The 15,262-nt window shown below is 45.2% G+C and overlaps 1 protein-coding gene across 1 annotated transcript in view; it reads right to left on the bottom strand.

Annotated features, from left to right (window-relative positions):
- Positions 1-6,235: 6,235 nt before the first annotated feature.
- The window catches only part of LOC143996626 (maternal DNA replication licensing factor mcm6), a 270,522-nt gene continuing 261,495 nt past the window's right edge, over positions 6,236-15,262 (bottom strand). The window contains exons 16-17 of the mRNA XM_077491792.1: positions 14,391-14,527; positions 6,236-6,497 (exon numbers count right to left, since the gene is read on the bottom strand). Of these exons, the coding sequence (XP_077347918.1) occupies positions 6,381-6,497; positions 14,391-14,527 (254 nt within the window). The 3' untranslated portion in view covers positions 6,236-6,380. The remainder of the gene's footprint in view (positions 6,498-14,390; positions 14,528-15,262) is intronic.

The following is a 15,262-nucleotide window of genomic DNA, read 5'->3' as shown; positions in this document are numbered from 1 at the left end:
TTTGGAGCAGGGACAGCCTGCAATTCACTAGCTACTAGCTAGCTACTATTAGGTCCACAAAGGTCCTTTTAAGGACTGTTATAGGTGTACTATTTAGTGTGCAGTATATAGGGATATAATTCACGTATAAAATACTTGCAAATATAGAAAGCATAGTATAGTGCATTTCCACTGTGCAGCATTGTGACTGCTGAGCGGTTCTGCAGCGATACTACAAAGAGTGACAAACGCAATTAGAAAAAGTATTATAACTGGTGTGATAGACCAGTGGCCCCCCAAAATGACAGATTGAAGCAGGGTTTTATATACCTTCTTCCACATATACTGCACTTCTCTAGAGACTTTTGTCACAGGATCATTTAAAAAATGACAGGCAGAGGAAGAGGCAGGCCCTTCCATAGGGGTGGTAGGGGAAGGGCAGGAGCAACAGGCTTGAGCCAAAGTGGCAAATTGCAGAAGGTGGTTTCGATTACGTCAAAGGACGCACCAGACTTGGTTAAGTGGCTCACTCAGCCTTACTCTTCTGCACCCTCCTCATCCTCTCGATCTGCACCCTCTTCTTCACTCTCTGCTGTGTGCACCCCCAAAGACACTACCACCAACACCATCATATACCCTCCGCTTGAGTCACAGGAATTATTTTCCGATCCATCACAAGACATTGCCGATGCGCAGCCACTCTTGGCATTGGATCAGGAAGAGGAGGTAGCAACAACCGCCACTCAGCAGTCTGACGACAGTACCCAGATCAGCCCAAGGAGGAGGTTGGTCCCCGGTGTTGCTGCCTACGCCGAGATCTCTAATTATAGCGGTGGGGAAGGTGACGTCGATGATGACATGTCTAGTGATGTCATGAGGTTCAGAGGGAGATATGGACCAGCAGATAGGGAGGAGAAGCAGGCGGAACTTAGATTGCACAAGAGGGACAAAGCAGACTGCTAATGTGTCAGGAGCGAGTACGGTCACATCTGGCGCTCCCAGGACGTCGGCACATGGCTCCACAGTGTGGGCTTAATTCAACGTGTCGCCATCTGCAGCCTTTGCAGTCAACGCATAAGTCGCGGTAAGCCCAACACCCACCTAGGGACGACCGCCTTAAGAAGGCACATGAGCTGCCATCACTGAGCCCAGTGGGAGCAAGGAGCCCACAAAGCCACACTCCAGGCTCTCACCGTCCAACCTCGTCTTCTCTCGTACTTCTCTCTCCTCACAATTGTCCTCCACTCCACCTTCAATCATGCCGTCCTCACGTTTTTCTGGAAAAAGGCAGGCTTCCGTGGGCCAAAGGTTTGAGCGTAAAAAAAATTATGATGCCGGATAACCCTCTTGCCCAATGGTTGACTGCTGGCTTGTCAGAACTGATAGCCTGGCAACTACTGCCATATAAACTGGTGGACTCTGAGGCTTTTTGAAAATTTGTGGCCATTGGAACACCACAATGGAAGGTCCCAGGAAGTAGTTTCAGAAAGTATTTCCCACAGTATTTCTCACAGAAGGGCATCCCAGAGCTATATGGCCATGTTCAGCGGCAAGTGAATGTATCTCTGGCACACAGTGTCGGTGCTAATATACATCTGACCACAGACACGTGGTCTAGCAAACACGGGCAGGGAAGGTTTATAACTTTTACTGCCCACTGGGTGAACTTTCTGATGGCCGTCAAGCATGTAACCCGTGACACCCATGTAGATTTAGTTTTACTGCCACGGATTGCATGCAGGCCTGCCTCTTCTCCTCCTACTCCATCCTCCCTCTCCTCCTCGGCTGACTCCTTTTCCGCTGCTAGCGTCTCTCCGGCTGCGCCGCCCAAGATCCCCAGAACCTATTCGACATGCCAGGTGAGACGTTGCCATGCTGTGCTGCGTCTGTTGTGCCTAGAAGCCAAGAGCCACACTGGCCCTGCACTCCTTTCAGCTTCGCGTTCACAGGCAGATCAGTGGCTAACACCGCTCAATTTGACAGTTGGTAAAGTGGTGTGTGACAACGGTGCCAATCTGCTTAGCGCATTGAAACAGGGCAAAATCACACGTGCCATGCATGGCACACGTCTTAAACTTGGTCGTGCAGCGATTCGTTGTCAAATATCCTGGGGTCCAGCACATCTTGCGGCAGGCAAGGAAAATCTCGGCCCATTTCAGAAGATCTTACACGGCCATGGCTCGCCTTGCTGACATTGAGCGACGACACAATCTGCCAGTCAGACGTCTTATCTGCGATTGCCCGACGCGGTGGAACTCAACCTTCTATATGCTTGATAGGCTGCTCCAGCAGAAACGTGCAGTTAACGACTACCTGTACGAACACTGCGGCAGAACAGGTTCTGGGGAGCTTGTTTTTTTTCACTGCGCAAGTGGCTGCTCATGTGCGACGCATGCAGACTTCTACAGCCATTTAATGAGATCACCAAACTGGTCAGTCGCAGCCATGGTGCCATAAGTGACATCGTACCTTATGCCTTCTTTCTGGAGCGTGCATTGCGTCATGTCATTGATCAAGCCGTGGAGGAGCAGGAGCAGGAAAATGAGGAAGTCGCAATGCTGGATGAATTCCCAGGGGGGCTACTAGACATGTGCAAAAGGAAAAAATTTGTTTAGTTTTGTTTCGTTTTAATTCGTTAATTAATATCGTTTAGTTATATTAATTAAATTAGTTAAATTTGTTTTCGGATTTCGTTTCGTTTTCTACTGAATTCGAAAAATGGTCGCATTATACACAGTGGGACTGTGATAGTGTAGTGAGCAATCTGGTGCAAGCTGGCACTGCCTGGAAGCTACACTAGCGACACCAATAGAGTAATCAGTGCCAATACTTTACACAGTCATTGTACTAATGACACTGGCTGGGAAAGGGTTAAGATCTAGGGCCAAAGTGTTAACAGCATGCCCAACAATGGGTAATTTGTGCTGCTTCTACTTAACCACATGTATGATATATTATGTAACATACAATATGATGCGATTGAATAGATAGAAAAATACAATCAATGAGGCCTGTGCTTTTTTGCATTTCCCCTTTGCGTGTTCTGAGGAAGCAGACCAGAAAAACTCGTTGACACACAGGGGCTCACTTACCTGCGATCATGTAACACTTACAGTAATTTGCAAGTACCTGGCCATTGTTAGCCTTATGTAAATACGTTTTTATTGGAATCTCATATTTCTGTCCATGTATTGTTATTTTTTTTTTTTTTTTATCAAATAAGGTTTTATTGCAAAACACATATGGTACAAACCTGACATAGGAATAAAGTACAGTCGTACAGCAGCATTGGTTTTTACATCCAAAGGTATACAGGGAACACAAAGTACAAATTGATCCGGTTTGTAGACCGCTGAGACATAGAAAATGGCAATGAAACTAAAAAAATAAGAAAAATGAACCAAGAATAGAAACAAAAGTAGCATTCTCTCAGAAATCACATTGCATCAGGAGACAACCATATAAGTACAATGTTATGCACTGCGGCCAGCATACCTCCACCCAGTCCTACTAATGTCTCCTCACACCCCCTACAAATACCGGGTGAGGGAGAGACATAGAATTAGCCCCTTAACGAGATCAAGAGTGTCTATGTACCTCCATGCACATGTCCCGTGACCCACATTCAGCCCTGTAAAAGTCTGTCCTGTATAAGTTGGTGGGGGGCTAGCCCCGGAACCTCGAGCCATCCCCTCCACATAGCATTAAATTTGTGCGGTGCATTTCTGTGTTGGTATGTTATCTTTTCCCTGATCAGCATCTGGTTCACCTGATCTGTCCATTGCTGCCTGGTGGGAACCCTGTGTGTTATCCACAATCGCGCTATTAATTTCCTGGCTACGTATAGTAACCTAATAATGGCAGTATGAGCCGAAGGCGTTAACGATTCTTCATCCAGGGCCCCCAACAGGCATACCAACGGACACCGCGGAATACCAACAGAGAACACAGAAGAGATAGTGTCGAGGATCTCATGCCAATACCGTTTGAGTTTCGGGCACCTCCAGAACATATGCATGAGATCCCCATGGTCCCACATACATTTAGGGCAAAGGGGGGACCCCCTAACACCCCAACTGTGCAGTTTAACTGGCGTCCTATAAACCCTATGCAGTAGATATAGATGGGAGAGCCTATGGGAGGCCGATACCGACACCAACGGAGCGGAGGACAAACAAAGGTTCCAGGTCTCCGCGTCCATAGGCCCCAGGTCCGCCTCCCACTTCTGCCGACATGGAAGACGTGCCGGGTCCTGCACTGCGTCAAGAAGCATAGCATACCCCCTAGATATCATACCCTTACGTTCAGTCTGCATGAATATCCCTTGTACTACAGCATGGTCCGTTAGGCAAAGCTGCATACTTCGTGCTTGTGCCTGTAGCGCATGTCGTAACTAAGTATTTAAAAAAATCCCTACGCGGTATGCCAAACTCAGCCTGTATTTCCATGAAGGACTTCAGCACCCGGCCACTATACAACTGCGAGAGGTTCCCGGAGGCCGCTCCTCCTCCAGTTACCAAATCCCTTGAGCTTAAAAAGCTCACCATAATTAGCATTCCGCCAAATAGGGGTGAGAGCAAGGAAGCCACGTATTCGTAATAGTCGTTTAACATGGGACCATAGGGTATTCAGCAGTACAATAGTCGGGGAACTCCTGTCCATATGAGGGAAGCCTGCTTCCAACCTGGACAATGCTATGTCCGGGGCGACAGTGTCATCAAGTATCCTACGAATCGGGTCCAGGGGATCATCCGACCCCCAACCACCCAGGTGTTGGAGCAGCGAAGCCAAAAAATACAACCTAGCATGCGGTAGTGCCAACCCCCCGTCGTCCTTATTATATTGCAGGGTAAGTAAACTAAGCCTGGCCGTCTTTCTACACCATATTAATTCCCTAAACTGAGAGTCAATTTTATCGAACCAATGTTTCGGAATCCAGGTTGGCGAGTTATGACAAACGTAGAGCAACTGCGGGGCCCAAACCATTTTAATGAGGTTCACCCTTCCCACTACCGATAGCGGTAGTTTGCACCAAATTTTAAATTTTTCCCTGAACTTAAGTAATAGCGGTAGAAGATTCAGATTGGCATAGTTCATCACCACGGGGATACCTGTACCCCCAGGTATTTAAAGGACGCAACCGTCTGGATCATGTTTGCACATGGGGGTAGAGGTGCCGTTAGAGGGGACAAGGGCAATAATACAGACTTGTCCCAGTTTATCTTAAAACCGGATAATGTACCAAATAGGGTAATCAAGTGCATAGTTGCTGTTAGGGAACCCTGTGTGTCCCCCAGGTATCATGTATTGTTATTTTTGATTTACAAATAAGTTATGATTTTTTTTTTTTTTTTTTTTTATACACGTTGTCCAATCTACCTCTAAATTCAGACTTAGTGGTTCTCCTTTTGATGTGTTGTGCGTTTAGAGATGGTATTCTGCATACCTAGACCCCTGACGAGGCATTTTTGCCCACGCAACTGCCATTCACTGGATATTTTCCCTTTTTCGGACCATTCTCTGTAAACCCTAGAGATGGTTGTGTGTGAAAATCCCAGTAGATCAGCAGTTTTTTTTTTTTTGAATACTCAGAACCGCCCATCTGGCACCAACAATCATGCCACATTCAAAGTCACTTAAATCCCCTTTCTCCTCTATTCGGACGTGTAGTTTTAGCTTCAGCAACTCATCTTCACCACATCTAGGATGCCTAAATGCATTCAGTTGTGGCCATGTGATTGACTGAATAGCAATTTGTGTTATCAAGGAATTGAACAGGTGTACCTAATAATAATAATATATATTAAATGGGGCCATTGAGTATATATCTCTAGGTATGTAAAAGAATATTTATATTATATATATATTTTCTGTTACATACCTAGAGACATATTCTCTCTATCTAATTTTTTTTTTTTTGGTACCCATACATTAGGTTAGCATTTTATTTATTTAGATGAGGTGAAGTTTTCTAGGTTTGATGCATAATGGTCTACTAAATATTTGACCTATTCATTTGAAAAAAAAAAATTTCCTGTTGCATCTCCAGAGCACAAAATAGGGGAAATATGGCCAATAAGACACAGATTGCAAAAGAAAAAATAAAAACCTGATGGGTTTTAACCCATCCTCACTTAAAGGGGATGTATAGCCAAAACTTTTTTTTTTATTTTGATTAGGACTGCATAGTCCTGAGATACTGTAGAGTGAAGATTGTGAAAAGGACAATAACTTAGAGAATTTACAAAATATTTCAGTATCTTTATTTACTTCATCATAACAATGCCACATAATGTAAAAATACAAACATGTCTTGTACTTAAATTGTCCACATATCTAATACAAATTAAGTATAATATAAATAAAGCACATAATGATATCAATAGACCAAGTAACCCTTTTTAATCCTCTAAAACATAGTTTGGATTAACTACTAATATACGATTCTCTTCTGGAGCTTCTTCTTGGTCATCTATGGACTTCAAATCCGTCTTGCTCAGTTCAATTAGAATATGATCCTTAAAAATGAAAATATGATTTTACTATTAACAGCAGCCTATGAAGTTATTGCATGTCTATAGAACGGATTACCAAATGTAAAGTGGCTAACATTGCCTTGCTTAAAGCGCAACACCTATTGTTGAGAAAAGAAAAAAAAAAATCTTCCCCTCTGGGTGATCTATGTACATTGCAAGGATTTTAACAAAACTTTTTTGCAGAGTCCTACCTTTTCAGCGGCGAGATTGACACAATATCGGCAGCACCCACTGTATATAAGTTAGCGCAAAAGTTATAGTGTCTACAAAATAGGGGATAGATTTATGGCATTTATATTTATTTTTTTACTAGTAATGGCGATGATCTGCAATTTTTATTGGGACTGCAACATTATGGCAGACATTTGACATTTTTGGGACCATTGACAATTATACAGCGATCACTGTTATGAAAATGCACAGATTACTGTGTTCATGCCACTAGCAGGGAAGGGGTTAGCACTAGGGGGCGATCAAGGTGTTAACTGTGTTCCCTAGTGTATGTTCTAACTGGGGAGGGAGGGTACTGACTATAGGAGATGACAGATCACTGTTCCCAGCTAGTAGAAACTCACGATCTGTCTCTACTCAGTTAACAGAACAGGGATTTGTGTGTTTACACACACACACACACACACACACGACCCTGTTCTGGCTCTCGTGCCCGTGATGCCCATCAGCACCCCCACAGTGCGCAAGCCTGCTATCCCACTTAAAGGAGCAGACGTACAGCTATGATGGCTTGTGGGATCATGCCGACCTGCCGCTGTATGACGGCGGCTGGTCGGCAAGCGGTTAAGAGAATAAAAGAATAATGAAATAAAAAAAAAGTAAAAAAAAGGATTTGAATGAACAAAATGTAATCTCTGAAGGTAAAAAGAGTGTACTTGTGAGGTATGTTTAGGTCAAGCATAGCCATGCAATATTACCATAGGTACAGGATACGTTGTCATAAGACCACAAACTGATTATTAGAAATAGGGACATGGAATTCCCCAAGCATACTTTGGGAAAATTGGTCAGTTTACCATTTGCGGACAAAGATGTGCATGGAGTCCATAAGAGAGTGTGATGCACCCTTTCCATCAATCTAATAGACTCAATGCGGAGGAGCACTTGTGACCATGGTACAGAGGAACATGCCAGTTTAGTTAATAGCCCATTGGATAGTAGACATGTGCAGAGTAAAATATTTTGTTTCAGAATTTCGTTTTCGTCCGAAAACTTAATTTATTTAGTTACTCCCGAAATTCGTTTTTATTTATTTCGTTTTTCGTTCAAAAATTGCATTCGTCCGAAAATCCACATGAATTACGGTCGAATCTGTCTTGGAAGGCTTATGGTGTCTGTCGAATGTATAAAGAAGATTCGACGGAGCTAACTATTTAGCATACTTTAGAACCCTATTAAAGTCTATGGGACTCCAACGTTCAAAATCTAAAGTGCTAATTTTAAAGGCTAATTTGCAAGTTACTGTCCTAAAAAGTGTTTGGGGACCCGGGTCCTGCCCCAGGGGACATGTATCAATGCAAAAAAAAGTTTTAAAAACGGCCGTTTTTTCGGGAGCAGTGATTTTAATAATGATTAAAGTGAAACAATAAAAGTGTAATATTCCTTTAAATTTCGTAGGGGGGGGGTTGTCTATAGTATGCCTGTGAAGGGGCGCATGTTTCCCGTGCTTAGAATTGTCCCTGCACAAAGTGTCATTTATGCAGGAAAAAAAGTCCTTTAAAATCACTCGCAGCTATTATGAATTGTCGGCTCCGTAATACAGAGAACACTCATTGAAAGTCATTGATAAAAAAATAAATTAAAAAAAAAAGCGTGGGGGTCCCCCAAATTCAATTACCAGGCCCTTCAGGTCTGGTATGGATATTAAGGGGAACCCTGCCTCAAATTTAAGAAAAAATTTGACGTGGGGTTCCCCCTAAATATCCATAACCAGACCCTTCAGGTCTGGTATGGATATTAAGGGGAACCCCGCATCAAATTTAAAAAAAAATTGACGTGGGGTTCCCCCTAAAAATCCATACCAGACCCTTTATCCGAGCACGCAACCTGGCAGGCCGCAGGAAATGAGGGGGGGGACGAGAGAGCGCCCCCCCCTCCCTCCTGAACCGTACCAGGCCACATGCCCTCAACATTGGGAGGATGCTTTGGGGGTCTGTGACCCCTCAAAGCACCTTGTCCCCATGTTGATGAGGACAAGGGCCTCATCCCTACAACCCTGGCCGGTGGTTGTGGAGGTCTGCGGGCGGGGGGCTTATCAGAATCTGGAAGCCCCCTTTAACAAGGGGACCCCCAGATCCCGGCCCCCCCCCTGTTTGAAATGGTAAGGGGGTACAAAAGTACCCCTACCATTTCACAAAGAAAGTGTAAAAAATGGTTAAATAAAACAAACACACTTTTGAAAAATTCCTTTATTAAAAATAAAAAAATAAAAAAAGATTCCAGCGGCGGTAATCCACTCTTGCTATCCAGCGACGGACGATCATCTCTCCATCGATGGCTCATCTCATCCAGCGCAGCGATCCTCCATCCTTCTTCTGTCTCCTCCACGGAGACACTGCAGGCATTCCGGTGGCTGACGTTTCTTATATACGGAGGGCGGGGCCACCCGTCACCTGACCCCGCCCCCCCTCCGACGCAAGGGGAAACCCGGGGTTCCCCGTGACGTATGGGTGACCCCGCCCCCTCTGATGTAACGGAAACCTGCCTGTGTTACATCAGAGGGGTGTGGGTCACCCCTACGTCACAGGGAACCCCGGGTTTCCCCTTGCGTCAGAGGGGGGCGGGGTCAGGTGACGGGTGGCCCCGTCCTCCGTATATAAGAAACGTCAGCCACCGGAATGCCTGCAGTGTCTCCGTGGAGGAGACAGAAGAAGGATGTATTCGCTGCGCTGGATGACATGAGACATCGCTGGAGAGATGACCGTCCGTCGCTGGATAGCAAGAGTGGATTACCACCGCTGGAATCTTTTTTTTATTTTTTTATTTGTAATAAAGGAATTTTTCAAAAGTGTGTTTGTTTTATTTAACCATTTTTTACACTTTCTTTGTGAAATGGTAGGGTACCCCCTTACCATTTCAAACAGGGGGGGGCCGGGATCTGGGGGTCCCCTTGTTAAAGGGGGCTTCCAGATTCTGATAAGCCCCCCGCCCGCAGACCTCCACAACCACCGGCCAGGGTTGTAGGGATGAGGCCCTTGTCCTCATCAACATGGGGACAAGGTGCTTTGAGGGGTCACGGACCCCCAAAGCATCCTCCCAATGTTGAGGGCATGTGGCCTGGTACGGTTCAGGAGGGAGGGGGGGCCGCTCTCTCGTCCCCCCCTCTTTTCCTGCGGCCTGCCAGGTTGCGTGCTCGGATAAAGGGTCTGGTATGGATTTTTAGGGGGAACCCCACGTCAATTTTTTTTTAATTTGATGCGGGGTTCCCCTTAATATCCATACCAGACCTGAAGGGTCTGGTTATGGATATTTAGGGGGAACCCCACGTCAAATTTTTTCTTAAATTTGAGGCAGGGTTCCCCTTAATATCCATACCAGACCTGAAGGGCCTGGTAATTGAATTTGGGGGACCCCCACGCTTTTTTTTTTATTTATTTATTTTTTTATCAATGACTTTCAATGAGTGTTCTCTGTATTACGGAGCCGACAATTCATAATAGCTGCGAGTGATTTTAAAGGACTTTTTTTCCTGCATAAATGACACTTTGTGCAGGGACAATTCTAAGCACGGGAAACATGCGCCCCTTCACAGGCATACTATAGACAACCCCCCCTACGAAATTTAAAGGAATATTACACTTTTATTGTTTCACTTTAATCATTATTAAAATCACTGCTCCCGAAAAAACGGCAGTTTTTAAAACTTTTTTTTGCATTGATACATGTCCCCTGGGGCAGGACCCGGGTCCCCAAACACTTTTTAGGATAGTAACTTGCAGAATCTTTTCTCTCTGTCAAATCTTTTTTCTCTGTCGAATATTTTCTCTATATAATCTTGGACTAATAGAGGTAAGGTTAAGCACATTCGACCACAGGTTCTATAGACACAGATTGTTGTCAGAGTCATGTCGAATCTCCTATTCTATATCGAACTGTTGTAACAATGAAAACGAAAATAAAGCATTTATGTCGGATCTTTCGTTTTTCGGATTTTGTGCTTTCGTTATCGTTTGTCAAAACGAAAACGAAAATAGCTGAAATTCGGACGAAAATGCATTCGGACGAAAACGAATGCACATGTCTATTGGATAGCACTAAAAAGCATATGTGCCAACTTTTGTTGGGTGGGGGGGGGGGGGGGGGGGGGGGAGGAAGAGACCGCCGGGAGTTCAGCAAATAAAATGCACTTCTTCCACTGACTCCAAAACAGGTCTGGATTAGACAAAGCTATTGGAGTCAGGCTGCACATTCTCAGTTTGATGTGCATTGCTAAAGAGTTTTTTTTCTTGGGAGAGTGCATGTGATCAGCACAGGGCCAATCAACACTATCCAGACAGAGTCACTCCCTATGGTCCATTACTTGACAACTGAGTTAATCTGCTTGCCAGTTGTCCACCCCCCAGAATGTGAATGGCGGAGATGGCCGGGACGAATCGCTCTGCCCACTGTACAATGACAGCTACTTCCAGGCCAGCTAACACTTGTTCCTCCCTGGTGGTTGACATAGGCCATCACCGTGGCATTGTCTGACTGGATCCGTATCGGGAGCCCCTGAAGTCGATCCATCCAATGAGCCAGACAGAGTCTGATCACCAAGAGTTCCAAGATGTTGATAGGTAGCCTGGATTCCTCCAGCATCCAGTGACCCTGAGCCAAGCTCAGGCCCAGGACTCTTCCCCACCCAGACTGGCATATGTTGTTACCACCGTCCTGTACAGCGGGAGAAACGTTCCTTTCTCAGCCGAATCTGACTGTCTAGAGACTCGAACATTCGATAGAAAGTTCCCCTGATGAAGAGATGCCACCACAGAGTGAATGGACGCCATTCTGAACCTCCGCACCCACACATAGCGATTCAGGGCCTTGAGGTCCACAAATGGACATACTCTACCCTCTTTTTTGGGGATCGTAAATAGGATTGTATAAAAGCCCTGGAAATGGGGCAATCACCCCTTGGAGCAACAGGCTTTGCACCGTGCCTAACAAGGGCTAACAAGCGGTCCAGAGACGGATGCAGATTGGATGGAAAAAATCTGCTTGGAGGACAAGTCTGGAACTCAATCTTGTAACCAGACAGATTAATTTTGTGGACCCACTTGTCATTCAGAGATGTACATGGGCCCAGAAACTAGCAAAGACTCCCCTCCACCTGGACTGTGGGCGAGGGCACCTCTTCATGCCGAAGGAGCCTCATCTGGGGTTCTGAAGAATCCCGCTCATGGTTTGCCCGGCAAGGGCCACTTGGGACCTCCTGAGGGGGGGGGGGGGGGCTTGAAAGACTTTGAGCCTTTGTCAGTGGACCCTGAGGGACCAAAAAAAAATTATGTTTGCCGAGAAGGAAGTGTCACGCTTGCGACTTGGCTCCTTCCCCTTTGACTGTGAAAGAAAAGTACTCTTCGCCACTGTGACACTCTTAATGATATCATCCAGAGTGGCCCCAAACAAATGATTGCCTTGAAAGGGCAGATCAGCTAGGGCCTTTTTAGAGGCCTGGTCCACAGTCCAACACTTCAGCTACAGTACTCGTCGAAAGCGCTACCGCTGAAACAGACAGATTAGAAAGCAAAGGAGCTGCATCCAAAGAGGCAGACAAACTGCAGCCCCTAGACCAGTCGGTCCACCAATTCCATGAAGGCAGGAGGAAACTGGTCACCTTCCAGGTCATGGTGCAACAGCTTCGACCATTTTGTCAGTGTTTGTGACACCAGAGCAATAGCCAAAACTGGCCAAACCCACAATAGAACAGTGCGGCTCAGAGACTCATCTTCAGCCAGGTCTTTAAAGGCCGGAGAGTCCTTAACCGGAATCATAGTGGTTGTGTTCAACTGAGAAACTGAGGAATCCACCACAGGTGGAGTTGTCCATTTTTTGAACAGACTCTCCTCAAAGGGATAACACAGCATAAGACTTTGGGATCACAAAGAAGTGTTTTGGATGCTCCCATTCTTTATAGACAAACTTGTCCAAAAAGGAGGGCTAAGGGAACGCTTTTGCTGCGCGAGGCGGCTTTTGGGTGCCAAAGAGGACTGGCACCTCCACCGCAGCCTTGGCTGCATCCTCCATTTTTAAAGTTTTCCGCACAGAAGCAATCTCTGCATGCACCAGCACTTTCTCATGGAAGCCAATGGGGCAGAGGAATCATCCTCACTGTCCGAAAGATCTAGGAGCACGGCAACAGACCCCACATGGTGGGTCCTGACCACGGTAACAGAATCAGATTCAGGATCTGATGAGATAGATGAAGCAGGATAAGGTGGGGGGGGTGCTTCTTGCTAGTCTGCCGCCCAAGAGCCACCTCCATCCAGGACACAAAACTCCAGGGCCACAGTCAGTGCGGATGACCGGGACCCAGAGGGACCTGCAGCCTCCCCATGAGCATAGCGCTTGCTGTGTAAGATATAGACCAACACACACGTGGCGTCCAAGGGAGAAGAAAAACACAGCTAGCACCGGGTTAAAAGGAGGAGTATCCGCCAGCCAAAAATGCCATCATGGGCTACACAGTAATGGCTGCCATCGCCTGAGCCAAAATCCCCCATATCATAGCTACACAAACATGGCCATAGGAAGTCATCAGGCACTAAGGAAAAGGACGCAGGCTACGGCAAAATGGCCTGCATCTGTGGTAGTTTCATGTAGCATGGCTGGCGGAGAGCCCTGTAGCCTCCCAGGATGAGAACAAGAGAGACATGAGAGAAAGGATCTGGGCATCGGACCCAGTGCCTCCCCCCGGTAAGCACAGCACCTAGGCAGCATGCACCCCCAGCCCACCAGTACTCAACGCCATCCCCAGGACCCACTACAGGCACACTACCCCATATGGAGGGGGAAAGGGAGGTTACCAAGGGACCTCCAGGGCCAGGAAAAGAGGGTGCAGGGACAAAGGGGACACGCAGGACCGACCGACGTGGGGAGGGGCTCTCGTCCACCACAAAAACCTTTTAAGAGGAGAGGTGGAAATTTACTCGCCATACCAGGACCAATCGGGCACCTCTCCAGACAGAACCTCCTTGCCACCAAAGTGGGGGGGGGGGGCTGTCCGCCATGAGGGATGCTGCGACTCGAGCTGAGACCTGGTCATAGATGTTTAACTCACAGGGCCAGCCCCCATCCAGTGGGACAATGTCGCGGCCGACCTAGCTCATATCTCTGGTCTGCACATGCTGGCTGGCCAGACTGGGGTGACCGCTGAATCGAATGTCCAGCCCATCACCCAGCCCAGCAGTCGATTGTAGATCTCAAAATCCAGAACCCTGTATGGGGCGATACAACCCTATGGTTCTGCATAAAGAAGGAGGTGTCCGTCAATTAACAAATGAGAAATGCGGTTTCTGAAGCACAGAGAGAACCAGATGAGTGGGCAATGGTCTCAAAGGAAGACAAAGGGCAGAAACCTGAGCTATGATCGTTTCCCTTAGTTTTTATGTTGGCTCATAAATAAGTCAGAGCAAGAATCTGAACAGAAAATATGCTATTTAAAGAAACTTCATTATGCAGCTATCTTGTTATAGTAAGTGTGCCTCCTGAAATTCCCTCAAATTCAGAAGAATAAAGTGAGGAGGGGTAGAAAATTAAAAAGAGAAACACAGACTGCCATTAAACACTAGGGGCAGAAGCAGATGAAACAAACCAATGAGGCTGAAGTTTGGCTTTAAAAGTGCCCACTAAGACAATGTTTTAGAATTTAAAAAATGGCATACTTACATAATGAATTAATCTGTGAATAATTTTTTCTATCATATTTTTTCTAAAAATTAGTTCAGATTCACTCTCGATGTCACTTTCAATTTCTTTAAGATACCAGTTCACCAGGTCACTCTTCGTTAGCTGACAGTCTTCAGCTAAAAACATAAATATGGTAAATAAGTAATACAAAAAAGTTATGGACAACATTCTTACAAGAGGATTTATTTAGTGGAGCTCTTACATTTTTACTACAATGAAATGGATAAAACATAAAGGGGCCATCTTTTTTTATATTTGTTTTCCTAAGAAAGCAGATGATTGATAGCCCACAATACTTGACTCCTAGAAGAATTTTATATTGTTATTAATAAAAATAAAAGGGGAACTGTAAATTGAGCTAACCACTGCCCATCATTTTTTTTTTTTTTAGCTCAAGGTCTTTTGTACCTTTTTAAAGATACTGCTGGAGATTGTTTTTTTTTTTTTTTTTTTTATCAGATGCAGGCAAAGATATTTACACTCAACCCTGTTTAAACATTTTTTATTTTATATAATACAGTATATGTAATTTTTAAAATATATTAAATACATATAATGGTACATAAAACCAGTCACTTTTAAACAGACTGAAAACCTTTGCTGCCAGACCAGTGCAGCAGCAAGTGTAAAGAATCGTTTTGCAAAAAAATAAAAATAAATAAATATTATATATAATGCACCCTCATTTGCAGAAAAATGTGCATTTTTTTTTCAAATGAGCCTGCAAAGTGTAGTGATAAATAACATGTGCTCAGACTGGTCTGAAGTGGTAAGTGGGGTACCCCAAGGCTATGTCTTGGGACCAATTTTATTCAATATATTCATATGATATAGAGTATGGGATAACTAGT

This window comes from Lithobates pipiens, unplaced genomic scaffold (assembly GCF_037356315.1).
Source record: "Lithobates pipiens isolate NorthernLeopardFrog02 unplaced genomic scaffold, aLitPip1_a1.2 Scaffold_19, whole genome shotgun sequence".
In the NCBI taxonomy this organism is placed as follows: Eukaryota; Metazoa; Chordata; class Amphibia; order Anura; family Ranidae; genus Lithobates; species Lithobates pipiens.
The sequence above is the reverse complement of the archived record's forward strand: the minus strand, read 5'-3'. Positions and strand labels throughout refer to the sequence as shown.